A 25,824-nucleotide genomic window follows, 5' to 3' on the forward strand; every position below is an offset into this window, starting at 1 on the left:
GTGTGTGGGTTTTCACAGCTCGGGCCGAGGGTGTTAACCGTGCGCTGCAGTGTCGCCGTTCTCACAGAAGGTGAGTGTTTCGCTCTTGTCACTTCCTGTCACAACGACGCCCCGCAAAAAGGAAACCAGCCCCACCAGAGTTCATGTCTGAGACTTTAGAAACACAGTCAGCTGTCACACCGATGAGATACGATCCTGCGACTGGAGAGGAAGATCGGAGCTTGAATGATTCGGGATTAGAAAGTAAGATTACCTCCGCTGAGCATCTTTTAGGTGATGTTTTTATTTTGGTAGTGGGAGGGAAGCCGTCTGTGTCTGGAGATTTTACTGTGTTATGAAAAATAGGATACAACATTTGTTCTGATGGGTCCAACATCTTGAAATTATGATATAACATGATGAAAAAAAGCTGAAAATGTGTTTATTTTTCACACTTGTGCTCCTTGTAGTTTCTGAGATACCGCCATTTTCTCACCATACCGCATGTAGTCCATGTCGGGGTTTATTTTGTTTTCAGTACACGCATGCGAGGGAATCCTGTCTGTAAATATCATATAAATAAAGTTGCACAGATCTATTTATAGTCATACAGCAGGTGGAAACATAAACACAAAGTATGATGAGAAAAACATTTTCATTTGTTTTTCAGATTTGTGTTGAAATAAAACAAAATCTGTGATCATACTTGTGTTTTTTTTACTGCAATAATCCACGACCTGCTCCCCTCCCGCTCCAGGACCTTCCTCCATGTCCGCAGTGGCTCCCTCCAGTCCCACCAGTCTCTCGGCGCCGGCGCTGGTCCAGTTCCAGCTCGGCCTGTTCAGGGAGGAGGTCCGAGTCGCCGCTGGCAACCTGAGCTATCGCCATGCCAAGAGGCTGGCGGTGGACATCATAGAGCGCAAGGTAATGGAAAGCTGACGGGGGTGGCCCCATCACGCTGCTGTCTGAACATCTGGAGGGCTTCACACATGAGAGCAGAGGAGCCTTAAAGGGACATTTCAGAAGTTTTAATACAGTCGGCTTCGGTTTGTTCTCGCAGAAGGTTTATATTGCACACTGGAGGTGTGGGGTTTGTTAAAAGTGGATATTTTGGAGGCAGTGAAAGTGTGATAAAAGATGTTGCATTGTGGGAATTGTAGGATAAAGTGTTTTTGGTGTCTGACACACACTAGAGACAAAAAATAATATAATATTCTGCCCCTCATCTGTCTCCTGTGAGTCCCCATCTTCCTTCTTCTTCTTCTTCTGGTTTCTCTGTTGTAAACCCTTTTATTTCTGGCAGGTAGGCAGGTTAAAACAAACTAGAAGTAACACTCAGTGCTGTTAAAAACAGCTCAAAGCCCGTTGAAATCCCACACCTGCATGTAAAACCTGTTTGTAAAAAAAATGCAGTGGCGAGATCAGGATGTACGCGGTCATTGCACACAACCCGACACTGCTGCAGCAGCTACAAAGAGCATCATTAGTAATAAGAGGTAGAAAAACAAAGTCCCACTTGGAAAATATTCAGTTGACGCTCCAGAGACGACGTGTCTCAGGAAGTGGACTCTGAAAGGTCACCCTGCTCGTGAAGGAGGGTTGTGTAGGTTACCGTGTAGCATGTGGCTTTTCAGAAACCACCAAGTGTTTCTGCATTGTCGGCCGGGGCGGGGTCTGAAGAACGCTGAGGCGGGTTCTGGCTTTAGTGGATCAGTTTTAGAGCATCGACCCCATAGAAACGCACTCAAAACCAGTCTTTTTCAACACCTTCACCGCTGAACTTCACGGTGTATTCATGAGGGCGTAGGGAAGAGAGGCGGCTAATGAAAGCTGAATGTTTTTATCGGAGGAGAGTTTAAATGAGCAGTCGGTAGTTTGATGGTGCAGTGAAACTGTAGTTGAGGTTGAATAAAGATGAATCGCAGGTGTTGGTCTCGGCTGGGCTGCTCTTCACACCGCCTCACTCAGAGGCTGTGTGGTCGGAGAGCACAGCAAACTTTCCAACCGCAGCCTCTCAGACACACGAACACACACACACACACACACACACACACACACACAGTTTATACTTTGATCGAGTTTCCAGGCAGCAGGTCAGCAGGGTCTGAAGAGTGTGTCTTTGTGTGTGTGTTTGTGTTTCACTTGCGCAATCACTTGTACACAAACCTGACGGCATGTGCCACTGCAGACATGTCACGTACCGTGCTGTATAGCTGCGCGTGTCACAGATGCTAACGTCCAACTTTTATTAAGGGCCTTAAAAGCAACTTGAAATGCAAATTAAACCACATATATGTATCATTTTATACATAATATGTGTAAAAATAACCTTATTGTTGCTGGTGGAGGAGACCCGGGGGCTCGTTGCTGCCGTGCCAGACAAAGAAAAGGTTTCTAACAATACACTTGTTTATGTTGTGACATGACACAGATCTGCTGTGGCAACAATCTGCTGCTGTAACATCACTCACAGTATCTTCAGCACCATCTCTCAGCCTCACACACATGAATACAGCAAAGAAGATGGGTAGAAAACATCTGAGTGACTGTAGCTGCGGTTATCTTCGCCATCTGCAGCGTTTCAGATTGTATCGTCTTTGGTCTCACATCTACTGAGCACAAAGGACAGGTTTCCATTTTTACTGCGTATCTAGGTCATGGTCTCTGATGGTTGAGAGGTGGTGTGACTTCTGTCCCTGTAGATGTTGAACTTTACCTCCGGTGGCACTGAGTGCATCTGTTTCTGACAAGAACAACAACCTTGGTTTGGTTTGGAGCCTTCATGTTTGTCATGTTCACTTTTTGCAGCCTGGATTTAAAGCGACAGCCGCATCATTTTTCTTTTGAACACCTCTTCGTTTAATAATACTGTTTACGGGCTTGAGATCATATAAATAAAGTTATAACGAAGCATCAGATATTTCCAGTAAAGGATGGAAACTTAACTTCAGAGACGTTCTGTGATCACATGCAGCTCTTTGTATTAGCTCTGAGCGTAGCTCGTCTGTCGGGTGAAAGGCTGTGAGCGTCCCTCTGTGTGTTCAGGCTCCAGACTGCTGCGTGGTCGGCATCGGGGAGAAGATTCTGCTGTTCAGACATCAGCCCGCCTCGGAGCAGCTGCTGCAGCGCCTGACGGACCACGACGAGCTGCAGCACGGGGACCTCATCGAGGTCATCATCGCAGGTCGGAGCGGGGGGAGAAGAAAAGATTTATGGGGCTGATTTTCTGTGGATTGTCTTCTATTATTATCTGCATTATTGGAAATATAACAAATACATAAGAATACGTGTTCTGATACTGTCTTTACCCACTTATCATTCATATCTAATCTTTATCTGACTCAGGATCAGCGTCAGTGACTGAGATGAGGATCCGCCCACACTCCCTGGTGGTCCAGTCGTACCGGACCCCCACCTTCTGCCACCACTGTGGGGAGATGCTGTGGGGCCTCGTTCGACAGGGGTTAAAGTGTGAAGGTGATGATGAAGGTATCTGGTGTAAAGTTTGCAGTGTTGTAAATGTGCAGCCATTGACAGCCATCGTCTCCTCCTCCTCCTCCTCCTCCTCCTCCTCGTCCTCTCTCAGGTTGTGGATTAGACTTTCATAAGCGTTGTGCTTTCCAGTTGCCCAACAACTGCAGTCGAGCGCGGCGTCAGGTCAGCACCAGTTTCTCGCTGTTCCCTCCCCGACGACCCCGCACGCACTCCCTGTCCAACCAGGCCGGAGGAGGAAGTCTGGAAGAGGTGAGCGAAACTAACAGTCGTCTGCTCGACAAAACGTACGTCAGGTTACATTTCCTTCCGCTCATAAACATATTTACACATCCCATCCCGCCTCTAGATCAGCATGTCCAAGCCCTCCTCCAGGCCTCCGTCCTGGGCAGAGCCCCCGGTCTGGCTGGGGATCGGGTACAGGAGCAGGGTTCAGGTGCCTCACACCTTCCACATCCACAGCTACACCAAACCCACCGTCTGCCAGTACTGCCACCGGCTGCTCAAAGGGCTCTTCAGACAGGGGCTGCAGTGCTCAGGTGAGACGGACGCTTACATGCGTGCAGTACATTGAGGGACAATGTGACATCTCACATTGTCCCTCAGTAGATAGTTTGTCATAAAGGTGGTGTGTACAGTAATTTGTTTTATTTAAGCGACCTCTGAGGTTGAAAGCTTTCAAAAATGTCAGCTTTTTTTGAAGCGTAAGCGTTTTGTAGCCGCCTTCTCCTCAAAACTATTTTGCAGCGATGAGTCATGTCATATATTAAAACACAATCCTCCGCTGCGGCCCATTTTTAGATGCTTTGTTCCAGCAGCACCTTGACTCTGACGAGCCGTTTGTAGATTAGAGGTTGGGAAACATATTCTGAGCCCAGAGAGAACAAAATCACATTTAAAAGTCAATTCTGGTGTTTCAATCCGCCGCCTCTCGTCTCTGCTCGTTCTGTCAGACTGCAGGTTTAACTGCCACCGGCGCTGCGAGCAGCTGGTCCCCAGAGACTGTCCGGGAGAGAAGAGAGGCGTCAACGGGGAAGGTGAGCAGCGATCTCTGGAGGTCTTGCTTCTGTATTCTGGGCTTGTAACTCTGTTAGATCATCAGCTTCTTTGAAAAGGCCCCGCTCTGATGTTCCTGTAGCCCCGTGATGAGTCAAAGATGATTCACCCTCCGTGTTAACAGTATTTGATAGAGTCAGGACTACTTTTAGATTCAACATCACGTTTGTACGAGTGAGGTGGTGACTCAGGGAAATGTGATCAAAGCCTGAGGATGTTTCAAATGATTTTGCCAGAAAGCATCTTCAGCTGCAGGGTCCTGATTTAATGTAGGTCCCATATTACCAGACTGACTGATTGATGTGTTTTTATTTCAAATGTGTGACAATAAAATTAAACAAGCAGTAAAATAAAAGCTTCACAAATAAGTCAAGAACAAGTCATAAACACAAAAGAGATAAAAAGATCAGACTCAGAAAAGTAAAGCTAATGACACTGCTGAGCCTCTGCTTTATTTGTGTTGAGTGCTAATTAGCAAATTAGCTTGCTAACTCGCTAAACTACATGGTAAACATTATATCTGCTAAACATCGGCATGATGGCATTGTGAGCATGTTAGCATGCTGACGTTAGCATTTTAATTGAAGCAACTCTGTGCATGAGTAAATAAATAAATTAAAAAGAAAAGAAAAAAAATTAATTAAAAAGAAAAGAAAAAAAATAAATTTAAAAATAAGAGTAAAAAAAAAATTTAAAAATTAAAAAATAAATTAAAAATAATAATAAAATTGCTTGATATGTCTGGCGGGCCAAATTGATCCTTATTACTCCTTCTGTTCCTTTTATAGCTCTAACAGCTAATCAGTCAGCTGAAAGTAAATATAAGTCGCAGTCCTGATAGTGTTTGCGCATGATGTCATTTTCCCAGAATCCCCAGTGGTGGCTCCCAGCTGCCGACCGGACCTCGGGGACAGTGATTCAGTGCTCACCATCATGACAACACTAGACCTCTCTGACGACGAGATGTCCACTGACGGAGACTCGATGGCCGAGACCAAAGACGAGGAGCAGCAGCGAGAGCCGATGAGGTCAGAGGCCTGGTAATTTATGCGAGTGATGTCATCCCTCTTGAGAGGTGGTAACCACAATATCCGGATGTGTCAGAAGTTTGACTCCACACACACACACACACACACACTCATCTGCACACACTCATCTGCACACACTCGTCTTTCCTGTCACCCTTCACTGAATTCATCTGCATGACGCGCTGGTTTGTGGTCAGTTAGCTTTGTGCCGCACTGCCACCTAGAGGCACTTAGAAGACACTTTAATTCAGTTTTTATCCCTGCATCAGACTGATTTTGTTTCTCCCTCGTGTCCTTTGTCCTCCGTCCCTCCACCAGTCCCTGTTTCAGCAGCTACATCCCTCTGATGAGGCTCGTCCAGACGGTGCATCACACTAAGAGGAGGGCCGGTGGAGTCCTGAGAGAGGGGTGGCTGCTGCACCACACCAACACTGACACACTGGTGAGACACACACACACACACACGGATTAAAACGTGGCTAGAAGCGGCTCAGCTCTGTAATCACTTTGCAGAGTCCCTAAAAATCCAGTAAAAAGCACTTTTACAAATCTGTGTGACGTTAGCCGAATTAACAAGAAGGCCCAAATAGTTAAGAATTTGTTGAAGAAAGCGTTTCACAAAGTTCAGACAGTTTCTTCTGAGGCAGCAAGTCTCAAAATTTAGTGATTTTTTAAGGGAGTCTGGTGACTTTCTCCATCGACGACAAAGACGGAGCCTATATTGGCTACTGTTTACTGTATTTGTAAAATCTGACTTGTTAACTTGTATCATTTTGAAAACAAGAAATGAAAAGATGGATACATTTAATTCAACAAAATGTTTGTGGCAACTAAGACCTCACAAATTAAAATGTAGCATTATTTAATGACTAATATTTTTAAAATTGTCCAAGACATTTTAAGACATGATAAAGGTGCAATATGTAAGAATTGCTAGCTGTGGAAGTCAAAAATAGTGGGCAGCATATCATCAGAGTATCGGCTAACTGTAGCTGCTGTTAGCTCGGTTAGCCGTGCATCTAGTGGTCTGGACTGGGAGCTTGAAGCACCATCTCTGAGACATCTCTCTCAACACGATACACAGACAGACGTCATGATACAAAAAGTCTTACATATTGCACCTTTAAGCACCCGCAGACACCCTGATTATTACTGATGTTTGTCTTCTCAGAGGAAGCGTCATTACTGGATCTTGGACTGGAAGAGCATCACTCTGTACCAGAACGAGAGCAGCACCAAGTACTACAAGGTAGAGCTCCTCACGTGTCCATTTTTCTGTCGTTTTCCATGAACGTGATAAAACCTTCCCTCTCTCTCCCCGCCTCCTCCCCAGGAGATCGCTCTGTCCGAGGTGCTGCAGGTCCGAGGCCCCGCCCAGCTCTCCGTGCCTTTGTCGCCAGGCAACAGCGGCCACTCCTTCGAGGTGGCGACGGCCTCGCTGGTGTACTGCGTGGTGGCCGGAGAGGACGGGCCGGCCTGGGAGAGCGCCGTCCGTCAGGCCCTGATGCCCGTCCAGGGCAGCGGAGGACGCGGCGAGGAGAAGCAGAGTGAGCTGCAAACGATTTTTACCTTATCAGATATTAATTATGTAACCAAGAAATTAATTAGTTGGCTTTTCTTTTAATAAGTTATTACACAAAAATGGATGTGGGCGGTGGAGCATGAATCCAAACTGAAGCAAATTAATTTGGATTTATTTTTATAAATGCAATGAGTTAAAAATATTGTAATCAGGGTTATATAACAATGTTTAATGTATTTTTAATGAGACAGACAGGATGAGTCAGAACACTTGTTGAATGTAAGTGCTTGTTCTTCTGATTACAGGAAAAGACTCGCACAGAGACAGCGTGGTAAGGATCAGATCAGTTCATCTGAATCTATAATGAACAGTGAACTTGTTTATCATGCCCTTATAGTGTGTTATACACCGTTAATGTGTGTTAATGTGTGTTTCAGGACATCAGCTCAGTGTATCAGATCTTCACAGATGAGGTTTTGGGCTCAGGACAGTTTGGAGTCGTGTACAAAGGTGAGTTTATCCAAAAAATAAGACAAAACATGTGAGAAATGTGGCTCTTTTTAAGATTTTCACTGTGAGCATGTAGTTACACAACTTATTTGTCGTTCTTCAGGTACTCACAGGAAGTCAGGTCGACCCGTCGCCATCAAAGTCATCGACAAGACGCGTTTCCCCACCAGACAGGAGAGACAGCTGAGGAACGAGGTGGCCATCCTGCAGGTACCGACTCTTTTGTTTTTCAGCTCTGTGCTCATTATACTTTTATCTTCTTTAACATCTAATCTACGTTTGTGTGTGTGTGTGTGTGTGTTGTCCAGAGTCTGTCCCACCTCGGTGTGGTCCTGCTGGAGGGGATGTTCGAGACGGTGGAGCACGTCTTCGTCGTCATGGAGAAGCTCCACGGAGACATGCTGGAGATGATTCTGTCCAGCGAGACCGGGCGACTCCCTGAACGCACCACCCGCTTCCTGGTCACGCAGGTACGATCACCCTCGCGTCATTAATTACGCTATTTTTGAAAATGTAAAATGTTGTGTGTGTGCGACCTGCGTAAATAAAGCTCATGCTGTGTGCTGCAGATCCTCGAGGCTCTGCGGTACCTGCACTTCAAACACATCGCTCACTGCGACCTGAAACCTGAGAACGTGCTGCTGGCCTCAGCGGACCCCTTCCCTCAGGTGGGACTTGTGAAAGTGTCATGTGATGCGTTTAATGTCCAACGTCAGTCACGTTAAAACCGCTCCGTGTCCGTATCGCAGGTGAAGCTGTGCGACTTCGGCTTCGCCCGCATCATCGGCGAGAAGTCTTTCCGGCGCTCCGTCGTGGGCACGCCGGCCTACCTGGCGCCGGAGGTGATCAGCAGCAGCGGCTACAACCGCTCTCTGGACATGTGGTCCGTCGGCGTCATCACGTACGTGAGCCTGAGCGGCACGTTCCCCTTCAACGAGGACGAGGACATCAAGCAGCAGATCACCAACGCTGCCTTCATGTACCCACGTCAACCCTGGGCCTCCATCTCGCTGGAGGGTGAGGACGAGGTTTTATTTTTTTCCTGTTTGACACATTTACAACCGAGGATGTGGAACATGAGTTGTTGTTATTGTTGTTTATTTATATGTGTGTTGTTGTGGAGAGAAATGAAGTGTTGCATGGTCGGGAAAGATGCACTAAAACCCCAAATCAATCTTTTCTCATGCTCATGGCCATTATCAGAGTTCAGATGTCAGCGTGTCCTTGAACGCATCATCATCATCTATCTCCTCAGCTTGTTCCACCTCTTCCCTCGAAGCTGTATGATCTTTACACCAAGTGAAACTCTGCTGTCCTTGTGTTGTGTGTTGTGGTGTCTCCTGTCGGCCACTGGGTGGCACCAGCGGACCACTGTTAAATCTGCCTCGTCTGTCTTTTCCTCTCCAGCCGTGAGTCTCATCAACAACCTGCTGCAGGTGTCGGTCAGACGGAGGTTCAGCGTGGGCAAAGCATTAGGACACCCCTGGCTGCAGGTCAGATACATTAGTCATTTACAGTCTGATGTGTTTTCTATCAGATTGTGTCGCATATTTTAATTTTAGTAATTAAAACCCAAATTTATTGATTGTTTAATGTAATTTTCTGAATGTATAAGTTCATATATGACATCATAGGGTGGCGTGAAGTCAAAAATGAGGCTCTTTTCTGAGCCTTTGAAAAGGTAAAACTTGAAAGTGTTACACATCCAAAAGCAAACAACATTTTGTGCATCAGAATCTTGTTTTGTTTGTTTTTTTTACCATTTCTCACCCCTCAGATTGGTTTTGCCACCCCGGGGTTGAACAAAAACAACTGAACTAGTTTTTTGCCTGTGTTGCTCCTCTTCATCTTCGCTCCTGCAGGACTTCCAGCTGTGGTGTGACCTCAGGGAGTTCGAGCAGAAGATGGGCTGCAGGTATCTGACTCACCGGGGCGACGAGGGGCGCTGGATGCGCTACGCCCAGGAGAGAGAGCTGAGCTTCCCGTCCCACCTCTGCTGGGACCCCGACAGCGAGCCCGACATTTGACCTCAGCTCGGAGGTTAAAGGTCGGACAGTTTGTAGCCTGTACAGCCGAGCAGTGTCTTTGCATTTTTTAATTATATTTTTTACCCATTAATCCATCGCACAATGATTCCTACTTGTGTACTGAAGCAGATCATATTTGTCTTGAAAGATAATAAAAAAAACACAAACAACTTCTGTTTAGTAATATAATTTTCCTTTTTTATTCCAAGTTGTGGTTTTTAAAATTTAACTGTGTGAGATGAGTTATTGTGGCATGATTACTGATGACGGACAGAATGAATGATGGAGGAGAACGGAGCACAGATGAAACTGTAAAACATCGAGTCCACTCGCACTGGTAATCACGGCCGACCTGTCAACGGGACCAACACCCTGTCTGCTTCCTCACTGACGTAGGCCTGCTACGGTCCCACGTTCAGTATCGCTTCTTCATTTTTGACTTTCCTGAAGCCCTGTTGTCTCTCGCTGCTCGACACCTCCCTCTGAAATCACCACGTTAAGTTTTAGGTGAGGCGTGTGGGATCGTTCTCTCTGGCCGGAGCAGTTTGCCTTTCTGTCTTCGCTCTTTAAGTCCAGCCATGGCCCTCACTTCGTCTATATTTACCCACAGTGCTTTTTGCTTTGAGTCGCCCTCTCTGCCTGCTGTCTTCATCTCATTATTCAAGGTTTCGGTGCTCCCGTCGTTCACCCTCCGTTTCTTTCCTGAGCTTAAAGGCTTTAAGATCTTCAGGTTACATCTTATCAGGTTTCACAGTGTTGTGGTTTTTTTATTTCTTTTTGCGTTTCATAGCACCTGATTGGCTTTTGTGTTTTTGTATGATTAAGTGAGAGTCGGGGACTCGCAAAGACTGCGTTTTCTAAACTTCAACATAGCATGCATCTGCACAAATACTCAACCAACCAAGCCAACTGACCAACCAGCATTTTTATCACGTTCTCTTCTTTAATTACCCTTCTACAAAAAAATATGTCATCTGAGAGAGAGAGAGAGGCGGAGAGCAGGAGGCTTTGCTCAAAATAACTCCAGGTTTTTTTCTTTTTCCTCTCGCCCTCATTACCTCCTTCTGTTTACCGTCTCCTTAAGGCAGGTATGTTAATATGTATGCTGCTTACATAACTTCAGTGCAAATACCCGGCACATTCCTGTGTTTTTTTTAAAAGGCACTCTGGCAGAAATGAGGGACGAGCCGACCCGTCCAAACAGCTCTAAGATTTGAGCAAAGCCTTCTACTCTCAGCCTCTCTGGGGCAGTGTTTTTGTTTTTTTGGGATGGGAGGGGGAGAAGGGGAATAAAGTTAAGATTTGAAAGAGGAAAAACTGATAAGAACAAAGAATATAGAAGGACAGTGGAAGGGGTTTCCATCGCTCTCTCCACACAGGAGAGACGGCGGGAGCTGGGAAGAAGGGACGGGAGGAGGAGAAGCGGTTTATAAGTCGCTCTCTCCGTACAGGGCGCTGGAGAAGGAGATGTAGTCCAGGGCGCCGCTGGGGCATTCGGATCCGATGTACCTGGTCATGCGGCTGATGCAGTACTCGGCCTGCTCGGGTGGCAGCTCCCTGCGCAGCTCGTCCACTGTGATGTAACTCTGGAGGAGAGAGAGACGGAGGCAGGGTGAGATTTATAGAGGAGAAAACAATCCTACGAGAGCCCGACGTGGACTACAGAGCTTACAGTGACGCGACAGTAAAGACGAATATATATTTTTATATTTCCATTTCTGCTCTGTTCTTTAAAACAGATCCAGGTTTCTCTAATCGCCCGTACTCTGGTTTTAATAAGCAAACACGATGCTGCACTCGTCCGCTCACCTTGTCTGAGGCCAGAATCTTGAAGGAGGCCATGACCTGTTCTGCGGTGTCGGTCTCGGCGGTCTCGCGGGTCATGAAGTCGATGAAGGCCTGGAAGGTCACCACGCCTGTGTTGTTGGGGTCGACCAGGGTCATGATGCGGGCAAACTCCACCTCACCCTGTCAGAGAGAAGAGGATTAAATTAGTCTAGCATCAGTGTGGACTTGGAGAATGGAGGTAAAGCTCTGATCTTTTCAACAAGTTAACTCGTCGTGGGAGTCATTTTCTCCTGTTTCACGCACCAGATCGTAACCCATGGAGATGAGGCAGGCACGGAAGTCGTCTGGGTCCATCATGCCGTTTCTCTTCTGCAAAGGGAAACACAAGTTTGTTTTAATTAACACAATCCTTGGTGCAGCTCCTTGAATGACCATTAAAAGCATGTTTTAATTTCTTACTCGTCCTAGAATAAGTCGTGTGAAAACATGTTGTTGATTCTGATAAAAATAGCGATCTTTCCTGTAGTTTCTGCATCTTTTTAGACATGAACTACATTTAAAAGTTAACAAATAATCCCAGTCTGCGTTCAGATCTGAGCCACACACAGTTAGAGATTTCTTTTCAGGGTCAGTGAACGCCTCACCCTGTCGAAGTGGTTGAAGGAGGCTCTGAACTCGTTGAGCTGCTCCTGGCTGATGCCCTTGGCGTCGCGGGTCAGGATCTGGTTCTCCACCTCGTTGATGGTTCTGGCGATGGTGGTGAGCAGCTGCTCCCAGCCCACGCGGACGTGCTGTCGGCGAAGGAGAAAATAAACTTTCAGCAAAGACAACAAGAGGTGGCGGGCGGAGTCCGCCGAAGTGTAGACCACCGTACCTCCATGGTGTAGTTGGTGTGCTTGTTGTCGAAGATGAGGGACTCCTGGCTGAGCTGGTGGTCTCCCTCCAGCTTGTCGATGTTGGATTTGTAGTTGATGATGTTCTGCTCGTACTGCTTCAGGCTGTTCATCTGTTCCTCCAGGGAGCCGGCGATGTCCACGGACACGTGGCTGATCTCCTGCGGGAGCACACGGGCAGGAGACGGGACTCGTCACTCAAATCTTCTCTGAGATGGACCCGGGTTTTTATTTGCTCTTGTATAATAGATGAACGTGTATATAGATCGATGTATTTTTAATGTGCTGCTCATTAGTTTCTCATCTGTTCATTCATTTTTAAATGAGCGATCAGGACTGACATGTATGAGCAGGAGATATTTAATTGCCTTCACATAATCCTAAACTGTTTCTACTGAACTGTTGTTGCGTTGTTTTATCCACAACAATCAATTAAGTGTCATTTTATTGTGAAATATCAAAAGTCTTCAGTGTTCTTCATGCTCCAAAACTTAAATAAACACCTTCATTGTATTTTGGCAGCTGCAGGGAGAGAGAGACGAGTAAAACTGCAGGTCTCAGTATGTTGAAGTGTTACAGTGACACTTTACCTCCATCTTGGTTTGAATCCAGGGTCCGATGATGTTGGCCTGTGCAGCGAACTGGCGCCTCAGCCTCTCGTTGGCCTGCTGTCTGGCCACCTCCTCCTGGAGCATTTGGTCTCTGAGGGGAACAAGGTGCTTCACCTGCGGGCGGAGAAATCAAACGCACAGTCAACAGGAGTGTAGGAATTAGACCTTTTCTGTCAATATATTTTAATGTGAATGATAATCATTACATTTTGATCAACAAAGGGCTGCTAGTTTACTTGAAGCATCTTTACTTTCAAATCTTTTTACACATTTGATATTTTAGCCACACTTTACAGCCGAATATCAGCATCAGAACGTTTCTTTCTGTTGTTCTGGTCCAGCTTTATAATTATTTAATGATTTCCACAGAAACAAATCTATTTTCTCAGCACGGTCCTGACACACATCAGTGTTCTGCAGTTATTCTGATTTGACCTGCGAGCTCACAGCTGGCAGTATTCAGTGTCGCTCTAACCTGAATGTCCTGAACTATTTCTGACCCGTCGCTGTGTACGTACTGTACGTATTATTAGCCGGATGACCAAAAGCAGCACAGACTGAGTTAGGTTGACATTTCCTGTTTACACAAACCAGAAATAGACGCCAACTGAGGCTGAGTTTCTGATAAATTATCCACAATAACGATGAAACATTTATCTCCCGGGTCTCTTCTTGGGTGTGTTTGATTTGACTCACGGTGTCCCACTTAGTGCTGATGTCCTGGGGGGAGAGGGTGGTGTAAGGGTTGATGCCGGACAGCTTGATGCCGTAGGTCTGGGCGATCTTCAGGATCTCGTTGTGGATGCCCATGGTGGCCATGCGCTCCTTGTCGGCCTCGGGCAGAGTGGCCTTGAACTGGTCGTGAGCGGTGATCAGACTCTGGAGGAGGACGGGGATAAAGAACAGTGAGATGCAGTGTTGACGTTGAGTTTTACTAATGTGACTGAAGCCTGTTTTGCTGCTCGACTGATTTCAACACGGATGCAGGTCAACATTCGAGACCTTTTACCAGCGTTTCCCATCTATAGAAATGTTTGTGTGTGTTTTGCACAATATCTTTCATTGGAAAGGACCGAGGAGTCTGCCAAAACAGTGCGTTTATGCGCAGCTGATTCACCTCCCAAGTCAGAAACAAATTCTCTGGCACGGTTAATAAAGTACAGCATCTGCCTGAGGAAACGCTGATATCTCTCCTCTTTATTACCGACGCTCAGAGATTTCTGCGAGTGCAGACATTAAGGTTTAGGTGAAGAGCCTTCCGTCTTTAGTCTATATTTTGTGCTTTTCAAGACACAATTTGTAGGAATATGGATTTTACGAAGCATTCAAGTTTTCTCCACCAACAGAGTGACTACATGTGACGAGCTCCGGGGGGATTTCTTGCAAAGATTTCTTGAAAGACGCGACTCCTCCATCTCGTACCCAGGAGATCAGGAGCGTCTTATTTTAGACGAGGTTGGAAAATATCAAGCACACACTTCAAGATTCATCCGGCAAAAGCTACGAGATTTAGTGACCTTTTCAGAGATATGTAGGAGAGGAGGAGAAGAGCGCTGCACGAGGACATGAGCTGGTGTAAATGTGATTATACAATAACAGTATTGGTTAATTATCTTGCTCTGACAGACACCATCATGAATTTAATCCTTTTTTTTCTTTTTTCTATCTTTATTTTACTTTGTGAACTCCAGAGCTCTTATAAAACACCGAGACAACATTAGAAACATATTGAGGCTGTTGCTGTCTTTACCTGGATCTCCTCGATGCTGTGGACAATGAACATGTCCTGCAGATCCTCCATGGCTCCGTCCATCCAGTTGTTGAAGGGTGCCGCCCTCTTGGCAAACTCCAGGTACAGCTGGTCAATAGTCTCCCACAGCTTCTCCACACGCTGTAACACACGGAGAGGGTTAGGACTCATGTTACCTGAAACAATAACTGCCACTGCAACCTGTCGCTAAAGATCCTCACCTCCAGGGAGTCCCTCCTCTTCTGGGTCAGGGTGCCCAGGTTGTCCCACTGGTCACAGATGCCCTGGCAGCGGGCGTTGACTGTGGCAGCATCGTGGTAGTCCAGCTCACTGGAGGAGACAACGGCACAATCAAACATCTATAAAAACTAAATCATCTCCTCGCTCTCTGACCAACTTTTCCCAAAGTTAAACTCACATTTCCCCAAAATATCCAGAATCTACATGAGAGTATTTGTTGGCATCGCACGCTCTCGGTTTTTACTCTGTTCTCCATTTTGAGGGTCAACTGAGAACACTTTGCTTTCCCGTATTTAATATCTGCTTTTGAAGTAATGAATGATTGAAATTATGGGCGGCACGCATACATTTTCAGCTCACATTATACTGTATATAGCATCAAAGGGATCGTCTTTAAACTATCTGTGGAAAGAAACAGCCGGAGGAGTGGTGAGGAATGAGGAAGTGGTGAGATCAGAGGTCCTTTCATCTTCTTATTCCTCTCATTAATATGCTTTCCACTCATCTGTTGCGCCTTTTGTTCTTCACTGTATTCAACGCGCTCTCACGACCATCTCTCGGTCGCTCACTTCCTCCTCTCCTGTCCCTCCTAAAACCCTCAAAACACTGAACTCAGACATGATGTCGTACTGTCATGGCGTCTTACTTCAGCTCCTGGGCGATGGCAGCGATCTGCTCAACTCTGTCCTGGTGGGCGGCGAGGTCGCTCTCGAACGCCTCGTGCTTCCTCATCAGGGCTCTGATCTCCATCAGGGAGGCCGACTCGTAGTCCTTCTGGGACAGCAGGTCCTCCTTACCTGAAACACACGGATGCTTTCACTGCCTGATCTTCACACACTGCAGCCTTTTTAATTCATACAGCTCTCGCTTCAGTTTGTCCTCTGATCTCTTGTCTTCCCTCCACTGGACCTTTTCTCTCGCTCACTGCAGCATTTTATTATCCCCGCAGATAGTTTATGGCTCTGTGTCATTATATTACACAGCTTTAACCTTCAACTGCAAAAAACATACATGGACCAACCAACTGAGCCACGAGCACATCCTTACAGATCTATTTCCTTATTCTTGTCATCTTAATATCGTATATTTTCCCCTCTTCTGATTTATTCCTCAGCAACCCTTTGTCAAGGGAAAGCAAAAGTAATTCTGTGTTTGTCCGTCACTCTCCAATCCATCTGGTTTGTGTTTTTCTGGCTGTGTGAGGGGAAACCAGAGCGAACGCTCAAACTTCACACCGTTCGGTCATCCCTACCTCCAGTCCAGGACTCGTGCATGGAGCACTTCTGCTTGAACTTCTCAGCCAGGTGGTCGAGTCTCTCCAGGCGGCGGATCTCGGTCAGCAGCCACTCCTCGTAGCCCTTCTCCACCTGCTCCAGACCCTTCCAGGCGTTGGCAATATCCTGGAGGAGACGGAGAACGAGACCTCTCACACATTTTTATCAACGCTTGTTTGAGAGAACGGAGCGTTCAGAATGTGAATAATGAATGTATGCCTTGAGAACATTTTAATATCCATGTAAATTTCGGAGAAATTTGAAATTAGTTCTCATTGTTTGCAAATGAAGTTCAGCTCCTATTTGCATTTTAAACCCACCGTTTAAGTCTGTAAAATGTTCTGTGCTCAAGTTTTTCTCTCTCTCAGCTGATACTTTTCAATCCTTTCCACCTTTGTTCATTATAACCTGCTGCTGTGTTGTGCAGACTGTGTCTGTAGTTATGCGAACTGTCTTATTTTCCGATGGATCACAAAGCAGGTGGGTTGAAAGGATTTGATAAGCTTTAAGGGATGAAAAAACAACATAGAGGGGGAAGTAATCCTCCAGCTGATGTCAAAGCCTGAAAATCTACAACGATGCTGTGCAGCAAGAATAATAAGCCGAGGTAAAAATCCGCCCTGCTCACCGACACCATCTTGCCCTCGGAGGGCATGAAGGCGGGCCTGTTGCTGAGCCTCAGCTTGGTCTGCAGGGTGTTGAAGTTGATCTCCAGCTGGCACTTCTCCTGCACGCGGGGCGGCTTGTGGATGCGACGGTAGTCACGGAAGTCCTCCAGCTTCTGCTGCATGGCGCGCATGGTCTGCTCGGCCGCGCGGTTCTCCAGCCAGGGGATGGTGCGACGGATCCATTCCAGCAGCTACAGAGGGACGAGAAACGTAAAGGTGTAATGTCGACTTTGCCGAAGCTCTGTCATGTTAAAGTCTTTATTTCCCCCTATTTTCATTCATTATTTTCAAGTATCACTTCACACAGTATCAGTACTGGTCTGGCACAAACGGTCTGGCAACAAAACAATGTTGATTTTAAAGGTTTAATGTACTTATGTATACTTTGCACTTTGAATTCCCTTGTAGTGGCATTACTCTACGATACATTTGCACTACTTCTCTGTATAATCATCACTTCTGTGTGCTGTGAATGTTCACCGTTCACCAGCTATCTTCCCTGCAACACTTTCACTGGCCTTATGATCATACTATCGATTTCCCCGCATTGATTTTGGAGCCGTGTCATGTGAAGTCAGCCGGAGGATCGGAAAGTTTAGAGCGAAACAGCGAGTTTAAACATTAAAGTGTTGTTGCAGGGGAGGATGATCAATGCGGGACAGACTGAGCGTGGGCGTATTTGGTTGCAGCGGTTTCTCACCTCACTGGCCAGCTTCTCGTACTCCTCCATCAGTTTCTCATTCTCCTGGTTGACGGCCAGCACCTTGCAGATACGGTTGGCAGCTGTCTCGGCCTGAGAGGAGGGGGGGAGATAACAACTTAGAAACATTTATAATCTATTGTGCATCTCACATTTATTCATTAGGGGTTGCTGCTACATCATGTTGGTGGTGTTTCATGTATTAGCTGCTCTAAACAATTAAAAGTTGACAACATGTTGACTGTTACACACAAAGACTCGTTCAAAATGTTCAAATATGTTAATACGACATAAAAACAAGACGTCATCTGACCTGTTCAGCACCAGCAAAGGCGTGGTAGAAGCAGGAGACGTAGGTCATGATGGCTTTCTCATCAGGTTTGGGTGTGTTCACGATATCTGAGGGTGGAAAAAATTAAATATAAAATATTTTAAAACAACCGTCCCTTGTGATTCGTCGTTTAATGTTCCATATCTTGTATAGCAGCGTTTTCAGGTTGGATTTTTTAAAATGTTCCTCACTGGAAAAGAAAAATGACTAACGAGCACAAAGTGAAAAACATGACGAGTTACTTTTGTATTTTGCATTTTCGTTTTAGCCATTCTGCCGACAAAGAAACACATTTCTGGAGGTCAGAACCGTCAGCGCTCCAACAGACGCTTTGAAAGCGATTTAAAATGCATTCATTTTTTAATGCAGATGGTTGAATTTGGAGTAAGAAGGACCTCTCGTCCTTGCACCATCTGCCATCGTGCATTGTTCTTTGCTGCAGTGGAAATAATTGGTGCTACAGAGCTTTTACACTCTGTTGTTTTCAGGGTTTTGTTTCACCTTCAGCATCAAGCATCTTGGGGATGTCCAGGAACTTTTCAGCCACTTCGAAGGCGGTGTTCAGGTTACCAATGGGGTCGTCCTGTGGGGAGACACAATTACCGTCAGACACGTAACATGTATGACCGGAAAACCACAAAGAGGAGAGGACGAGTAATGAAGAGAGGAAGGGAACAGAGATGGGATTCACACAGTGTTTTAAATCAGTTTTATAATGCAGTGTCGGCTTTGGCAGGCAAACAAGTGCGTGGATCTCGTTTTTGTTTCCTTCCTACGTTGTTCTTCATCAAACACCTGTCAAAAAAGTTTTTGGATGGAGGATGTGTAAGCTCTCCTTTTTGGACTACTGTGAAAGGGAACACTCACTTTATTTCTATTTTTGTAAATTAAATATTCACAGCGAAATATCAGCTATAATCCAACAGAACTGGTACCGACATCTACTTTTAAAATCCCACACGGTTATATCACTTAATACTACTGCAAATATGAGCTTTGACAGTGCAACACTATGTATTCACTGCGTTATAGGACGACAGGCACATTGTTCAAAGCAGAACACAGTCGAGTATTTTCACAGATTATCACTTGAAAACTAAGAACTGAAATAAAAAGGACATAAGATCCTTGGACAGATTCAAGAAGACTGATTATCCATCATCATGATTCAGTACGAAAAGAGAAAGTGAAGCACATCAGAGGTGGAAGAAAGGAAATAATAGGAAGGAAGGACGGGGCACCTTTCTCAGTTTGGAGTAGTCGATGAGGTCAGGTCTGTGTCTGTGGATGAGGGCACACAGAGCCAGGCCGTCCTTCCAACTGAGCCGCGAGAAGAGGGGAAGGTGTGAAGGAGGAGGAAGAAGAAGAAGAAGAAGAAGAGGGGAAATGAGGGCAAGGAAAAAGCAACAAGGTAGGTAACAAAACAGGATGAGGAGGATTTGGAAAGGAGTGGTGAAAACATGGTGAAACACTAGATGTTGTTTTTTATTTTACACCCACCTGATGTGGAAGTTCTGCACGTTTACATTCCTGTAGGGGGCAGTCTTCCTCTGGCACCACAGCAGCAGACCTTCCTTAGCAGAGGTCTCTGAAAAAACAAGCAAGGGAGGGAGACGGTAAGCGTCGTAGCACAGATGAAAGAAAGCACATTATTTTATTCAAGGAGGGTCATTTCAGAAAAATTGATTCTGACAGGTGGACTGAAGTGGATGAATCATGTCAAGAAACCCCAAAAGAGACTCTACGGTAGGAAAGTGAGCGGATAACTGTGTGTGTAGCTGATTCATCGCTCTGTTTATAGTCGACAAACTTTACTTTTGAAGTCAAGCTAGTGCATCCGGTGGTTACAAGCTTTCCTGCACCGGTGAAACTTTATGGAGAGGTTAGAAGGAGGTTGACGGGCAAAAAGGAAGTTGAGCTCTGACAGCAGATGATATTGAAGAGCCGGAGCAATAAAAGGAGAGTTTAAAGAAGATGACTTGAAGGTGAGGGTCAGAGGTGTGAGGAAGGACCGGGTGAACAAGGTCCGAGTCTTTATAAACAGCAATTTATTGTGAGCTGCCCTGCCTGACAACACGGAGGTTTAATGAAACGGCATGAGGTGCAGATAAAGTTCAGGGAGATCTGATCGACTGAATGAGTCGTAGAGGATGATTCACTGCACGCGAGGATGCGACTGATCTCACAGCGCAGTAAATATACATCACCTAGTTTTAGTTTTATCGAACCATAATAAACGTGCCTGACGCTGCGTTCACACATGTGACTGATGCGTGCAGCGCATGTATAACTGAATGTGTTTTTGTGTGAAGACGACTCTGTGATGTTTGTGCTTTTCACCCCCGACGTGTGAAATGTCTTGACTTTTATGCCACTTGCAGACAGACGAAGTATTCAGAACGAGCTCTGTACAAACATCGAGCGCAAAACCGACTCTGTTCCACTTCATGAGTGTGTGAGATTGTGATTGACACAACAAAGAGAGATTTGAAACAGTTTGTTGTGCTCATATGACAGAAGTGATGACTGGAGTCAGACAGCTTCAATACTGTTTGTCAAATATTGTCTCATGTGATAAATACAAGTGTTTTATTTGTTATTCTAACATTTAAAGGGATATTTCAACTTTTCTGTTGCTTTCCCGCCAGGTGTTAAATAAGTAGACCAATACCACTCCATCTCTGGCTATGAAACATGAAGCTACAAACAGCTGCCTGTTAGCTTAGCTTAGCATAAAGACTGGAAACAGCTAGCCAGGCTAGTATACCTTGATCATTTAACACCTTAGCACAAAAACATGTTACTTTAAGTTGTTTTAAAGCTGCTACAGGAAACTTTATGCAGAGCAGCTTGTTTCCTCAGGCTGTGAGACTCCTCAGTTCATCCTCAGCACTCCGCCATAAAGGATAGTATAACTTTTATGACTTATCCGACCCTCGATGGTCTCATTTGCTTATGTACGTCATACATTGGGATCCGTATTAAAATCAGACCATTTCATAACCAGTAAAAGTTTCTTCCAGTACATTAAAACAATACATTAATACACTTATTTCATGTAAACACACACACACCTTCCACAGAGATGTCCTGGATGGCGAAACGCAGGATGATGGTCCAGATCATACCAAGAGTCATCTTCACATTACCGTCAACAATTTCTGTAAACACAAACACACACATATATCAACACATGATAACAACAGACATGAAGTGAACACCTCAAAGCAGGCCTCTCAATCACGACGCACGCTGGAACGAGTCTGATTTCGTGCCTTTTGAAGCCGTCGAGACAAACTGAATTTCACGCGGCCTGAACACTGAAGAGGAACCTCGACATTGATTAAAGTGAGGAAAATTAAAGTCACACGCAAACATGGCAACCGCTTCTGAAGTGATGTGAACGTTGCACAAGCGACCGCTCAGTCTTTATATCCCACCGAGTCGGTTTAACCTCACAGTCGAGCATCGTTTGAATTATGTATCCAACGTAAATTCAAATTAACAAAAACGCATAAAAAGTATCTTCAAATATGCATATAAATTAAAATATTTTAGCATACATTAAAAACACATATATTGCAGCTAATTCCTCATATTTGTTGCCAGTCGGGTGATCTGAAGTGTACTTTCCTGTCACTGCCAACTCATCTGAATTCTCCCGACGCTGTGAACTTCACCAGCCATCTGGTGCCCAGAAATAGCTCCAAGAAAATGCAAATACTACGTGACCTTGGTATATTAATTAAAAAAAAGTATAGGCAGCAGGGGGAGGATAATAACAGTCAAAGCAGGACTCTCACCCTCAGCACCGATAGACACCAGTTTCACGCCCTTGCTGCAGATGAAGTCCAGAGCTTTGTTCACGTTGGCAATCTTGTGGAAACGCATCTTGCCTTTGTCGGGTTTGGGCAGCCTCTCACCTGAAAGACAAGGACAAAGTTTACCTCAGCCACTCAGTAAGACACGACAAACGTGTGTGTGTGTGTGTGTGTGTGTCCTCCAGTGTAAATCCACCTGATATGACCTCCAGCAGCAGCATGAGTTTGAGGCCATTTCTGAAATCCTCTTCAATGTTCTCGATCTGTGTCCCGGCCTTCCTCAAGTGGGAGTTACACCAAGCTGTGAAGGTCTGAGAGAGAGGAGATAGAGGAGAGGTTACACTATACGTCACCTGTCCGACTGTGTGACAAATACGCTCACACACACCGACGGCGAGCGCCGTAGCTTTACCTGCCACACACGCACACAAATTTATAACGCAGCTTGATGTTTCTCTTTGGAGCGCGGGGTCAAAACTGCTTAGCAAAGCTTGAACTGTCCACTTCAATCTGTGACCTTGCTTTTACTGCAGCTGCTGCCGGTGAGACACAGCGAGACACTTATGTCAATTTGATGCACACGGTTGACTCAACAATCCTGAAACAAGCTGAAACTGACATCTGGTTTATTTTTATATTTTACATGTATCATATACGTTTCTTTTTCTATTTATTTACATCATTATTTAGCTAGGAAATGTTTCTATGCCTGTGGGAATTACTGGATTCTGCAACGCGACAAATACTTTCCATTTCTAGCTTCTCAGTTTGGCACTTTTCCCTGTTTATATCACTTTAAATGTGATATATTTGCACTACAACACTAATTCAAAATTTCCTCTCGTGCTATCAGAACATTTGACATTTGTTTCCATCATTTTGAAGACTTGACAACTTAATTAATCAAAAAACAAACAGATTAATCAGTAATACACTACATGAACTTCGAGCGCACCTCTAATGTGTTTACTTGAAAATCATTAGTGTTAATGGCAGCAATATTAATTATGTGGAAGCGTTTTGAAAGTCACTCGGCCGGCTGGTTGCTATTTGCACGGGTTATTCTGGTGAGAGAGAAGCATTTCAAACATTTCTCATGGGGGAAATGTAGTTTTCTCATTTAATTACTCAATAGGCTATTAGTAATGGCCAACAATAGCCCCGTCGTCATCTCTCTCCCTGTCTCCTCACACTGACTCTGACTCTAACACACTCCACATCGCAGGTGCATCACCTCAGGTCATCAGCTTACTTCTGAGGATGAAATAAAAAACACCAGCAACACTCATGACCTTGAAATTCACTTTACCCGTCTGTTTAGGTGGAAGGAGCGGCAGAAAGCACCACAAGTAAATGAAGACATTTAATCAAACCTTCTTCACCTTGCAGAAAGATTTATAGCGGCATTAAAAATACATTTTAATGTGGTTTAAAGCATTAATGCCGGTGAAGCTGCCTGGATTGATCTCATAAAAAATGAGTGCTTCTCGCAGTATCTGTTGTCCTCAGCTGCTTCGTACTGTATAAAAAGCTTCAGCGTCAGTTCATTAAATCCCTGCAGCACTACGCAGGCAGCAGGAAAGATTTGAGCGCTGCGGTGCCGCTTCACTCGACCGTCTGCCGTGTTTACCTCCATTAAATCACAAGCAAATACACCAAAACATGCTTCTACACTTTGTATTCTGCCTGGGAGACATCAGATTACTGGCACTCATTAGTGCTGTGCATCATGACCTCTTTCCCAATTATTTCTTCATTTTCTCTATTAATTAATACGTTTTGTTCTGTGTGTTTACATCTGCACCATCCAAACAACAGAAAGCCATTATGTTAAAAGTACAATATGTAATTTCTGCCACTTGGGGGCTCTCTCTCAAAACAAAACAAAAGGCATTTGAGCCTTTAAGTTTGGTCTCGTTCGCCAATTTCCCTATCCAGGAAGTAGCTAGGGAAATGAAGCGCACCGTTACCTTGAGTAAACTCGTGGACTTCTCTGGGTTTGAACATCGTTGGAAACATTTGGGATAATGCTACACAACTCAACACGATATATAACAAAAGGTCCAGTTGATGTCAGACACTTGAATTCCTACACATTATTTAAACTGCTGAATTGTATATCCTCCGCAGGCTTTAAGCTGGAGTTGGTCATTCAAGTACGGCATGGATCAGTCTATTAGCGTAACAGCTCTAAGCCAGGACGTTACCTGCTATGACGTCCTGTTTTTGGTCCTAATTCTGTGTTGTGTCGAGCATTTTTTGCAAGACTCGCTGCTGCGTCTTTCAAAAGCCAGATCTCTTGTTTTAGAAACCAAACAGCTCATTTGGTGACGCTGCTGTGCGTAATGGGCTGAGAGCAGACGGTGATGTAAATGGCTCTCAGCGGCTGAGTGCTTTGCTTTCGGTCTGTCTGGAAAATTGCCTAATGGCACCGGCCGTGCACGTCGGGGACAACTCAATTGGCTCCATCAGGCCATTCAATCAATCGCTGAATGGTATTTTGAGAGGCTTTCATGGTGTTTAGCTTCAAATGTGTGCGTTCAGACTCGCGAGTGTGAGTGTGTGTTCGGGCTGCTACTGTAGAGCCAAAACTTTGCCAGGGTTTGGAGGATGTGTGGGTGTAGAAGCAGAATAAGTACATGAGCTGAATAACTAACTACAGATGATGGTGTAGGCGGAGTGAGGAGAGAGAGACAGCGACACAGAGAGAGAGATGTATAAATTAGCAATGAAACAGAGGGCGAGAGCATAAATTTTCCATTTCGGCAGAGCGCATTAAACAATCTAGAAATCAAAACGTACATGTCCTTGTACAGTATGTGGGTGTAAGCTTGTATTCCTGTCTATCGCCTCGCACTCGAGCATGACTGCAGCTCTACATGGGTGGACGGAGAGGCAGAGCAGCAGAGAGAGAGGAGATGGTGACAGAGAGGGAAGAGAAACCACACACATGCCCGAGTGAGAGAAGACAGAAGACACAGACTCAGAGGCCACACTTCTGCTGATTTTCTGTTTTGTATCTGTTTTATGTGGGGAAAAACTGGATATTTCTGCGGCTTTGGGTTGTTAGTTGGACAAAACAAACAAGTTAAAGATGCCTCTTTCATTTTTTTTCATCAACTTTGACATGTTATAGTCCAGAGCCATTCAAATGGCAGCTGTGTGCGCCCTTCAACAACCTCATTCTGGCCCTTTGATGCTTTTATTATCAGTTTCTAAAGGATAATTGGTCCATTCATTCTTTATTTCAGCTGCCAAGCACAGAAATAACCTTATTTCATTAAAAAAGTTTCAACCCAGGCTGTTTAAGCAAGAGGAATCATCCTATGGAGACAACTTGTACCTCAACTACCTTTATTTGACGCATATAGTTAATTATTTCTATAGATTATTCTTATTATAGATTAAACTAATTAAATGTATATAAAATACTCCACTTCAACCACAACAATGTTAAAATGACAACTTTTTAAGTTAAGTTTGCTACAGACACTTATAAATGCCAGACTTTTACTTGTGATAATATTTTTATATTAAAATTATATTATATTATATTATATTGGTAGACTCTGAATACTTTACAACATTTGCACAGAATTTGGACAGAAAAACACTTTGTCCCGCCTGCGGTGCATAATTCAATTTAAACTAAATTTTCTGAATTTAAAGGCAGACAGAGAGACACTTGTAGGAAGAGAAAAAGAGAGGCGGCCAAGTGGAGAAGCGAGAGGAGTGACAGGAATGCCCAGGCCGTGGTGTAATTTGATGTAAGGGTCTGGAGAGCAGAAGAGGCCGCCTGTCCAACCAGCCGGGGTCCCAGCAGGTGCTCGTCTCCTTTGCCATGCATGACCAAATTTAGACAGGCTCCTAATCCAGCGCACGCAGGCCACTGGGCCAAGCCAGAGAGGAGGCGAGGAGAAGGTATAGGAAGGAGGACGGAGGAGCCGAATAGAGCTGGGAGGAGGGGGCTAAATTAGGTAGAAGGAGGAGGAGGAAGGAGGGGGACTGAAGAGTTGAGGGAGGGTGGAGGAGGGCTAAATCGGGTTGCTATGGGACACCGAGGAACAGCTGAGAAGGCAGGATTCCTGAGGTGAACTGTAAGAGTCCAAGACGGAGAGAAGAGGAGGAGGAAGG

At 45.1% G+C, this 25,824-nt stretch overlaps 2 protein-coding genes across 3 annotated transcripts in view; one reads left to right on the forward strand and one right to left on the reverse strand.

Moving 5' to 3' along the window:
- Positions 1-31: 31 nt before the first annotated feature.
- Positions 32-10,527, forward strand: prkd4 (protein kinase D4). 2 transcript variants are annotated; one of them, XM_084343573.1, is made up of 19 exons: positions 32-243; positions 737-903; positions 3,025-3,163; positions 3,325-3,456; positions 3,566-3,723; positions 3,821-4,010; positions 4,425-4,508; positions 5,396-5,567; positions 5,874-5,997; positions 6,727-6,804; positions 6,889-7,102; positions 7,383-7,408; positions 7,515-7,587; positions 7,691-7,797; positions 7,896-8,057; positions 8,157-8,255; positions 8,337-8,604; positions 8,995-9,080; positions 9,450-10,527. In XM_084343573.1, the coding sequence occupies exons 1-19, from the start codon at positions 144-146 to the stop codon at positions 9,612-9,614; spliced, it is 2,544 nt and encodes an 847-aa protein (XP_084199699.1). In that variant the 5' UTR covers positions 32-143; the 3' UTR covers positions 9,615-10,527. The 2 variants fall into 2 exon arrangements, with proteins under 2 accessions (XP_084199699.1, XP_084199700.1); XM_084343574.1 differs by having other exon boundaries at positions 5,396-5,555.
- actn3b (actinin alpha 3b) overlaps positions 10,525-25,824 on the reverse strand; it is a 32,181-nt gene continuing 16,881 nt past the window's right edge. The window contains exons 2-21 of the mRNA XM_084343572.1: positions 21,887-22,001; positions 21,673-21,792; positions 20,944-21,030; positions 19,370-19,457; positions 19,111-19,189; positions 18,371-18,452; positions 17,852-17,937; positions 17,539-17,631; positions 16,799-17,029; positions 16,149-16,296; positions 15,543-15,693; positions 14,878-14,986; positions 14,657-14,797; positions 13,603-13,785; positions 12,886-13,020; positions 12,277-12,456; positions 12,047-12,193; positions 11,706-11,771; positions 11,424-11,582; positions 10,525-11,200 (exon numbers count right to left, since the gene is read on the reverse strand). Of these exons, the coding sequence (XP_084199698.1) occupies positions 11,042-11,200; positions 11,424-11,582; positions 11,706-11,771; positions 12,047-12,193; positions 12,277-12,456; positions 12,886-13,020; positions 13,603-13,785; positions 14,657-14,797; positions 14,878-14,986; positions 15,543-15,693; positions 16,149-16,296; positions 16,799-17,029; positions 17,539-17,631; positions 17,852-17,937; positions 18,371-18,452; positions 19,111-19,189; positions 19,370-19,457; positions 20,944-21,030; positions 21,673-21,792; positions 21,887-22,001 (2,559 nt within the window). The 3' untranslated portion in view covers positions 10,525-11,041. The remainder of the gene's footprint in view (positions 11,201-11,423; positions 11,583-11,705; positions 11,772-12,046; positions 12,194-12,276; positions 12,457-12,885; positions 13,021-13,602; positions 13,786-14,656; positions 14,798-14,877; positions 14,987-15,542; positions 15,694-16,148; positions 16,297-16,798; positions 17,030-17,538; positions 17,632-17,851; positions 17,938-18,370; positions 18,453-19,110; positions 19,190-19,369; positions 19,458-20,943; positions 21,031-21,672; positions 21,793-21,886; positions 22,002-25,824) is intronic.

Source organism: Pagrus pagrus (assembly GCF_965226575.1).
Source record: "Pagrus pagrus genome assembly, chromosome: 22".
Lineage (NCBI taxonomy): Eukaryota > Metazoa > Chordata > Actinopteri > Spariformes > Sparidae > Pagrus > Pagrus pagrus.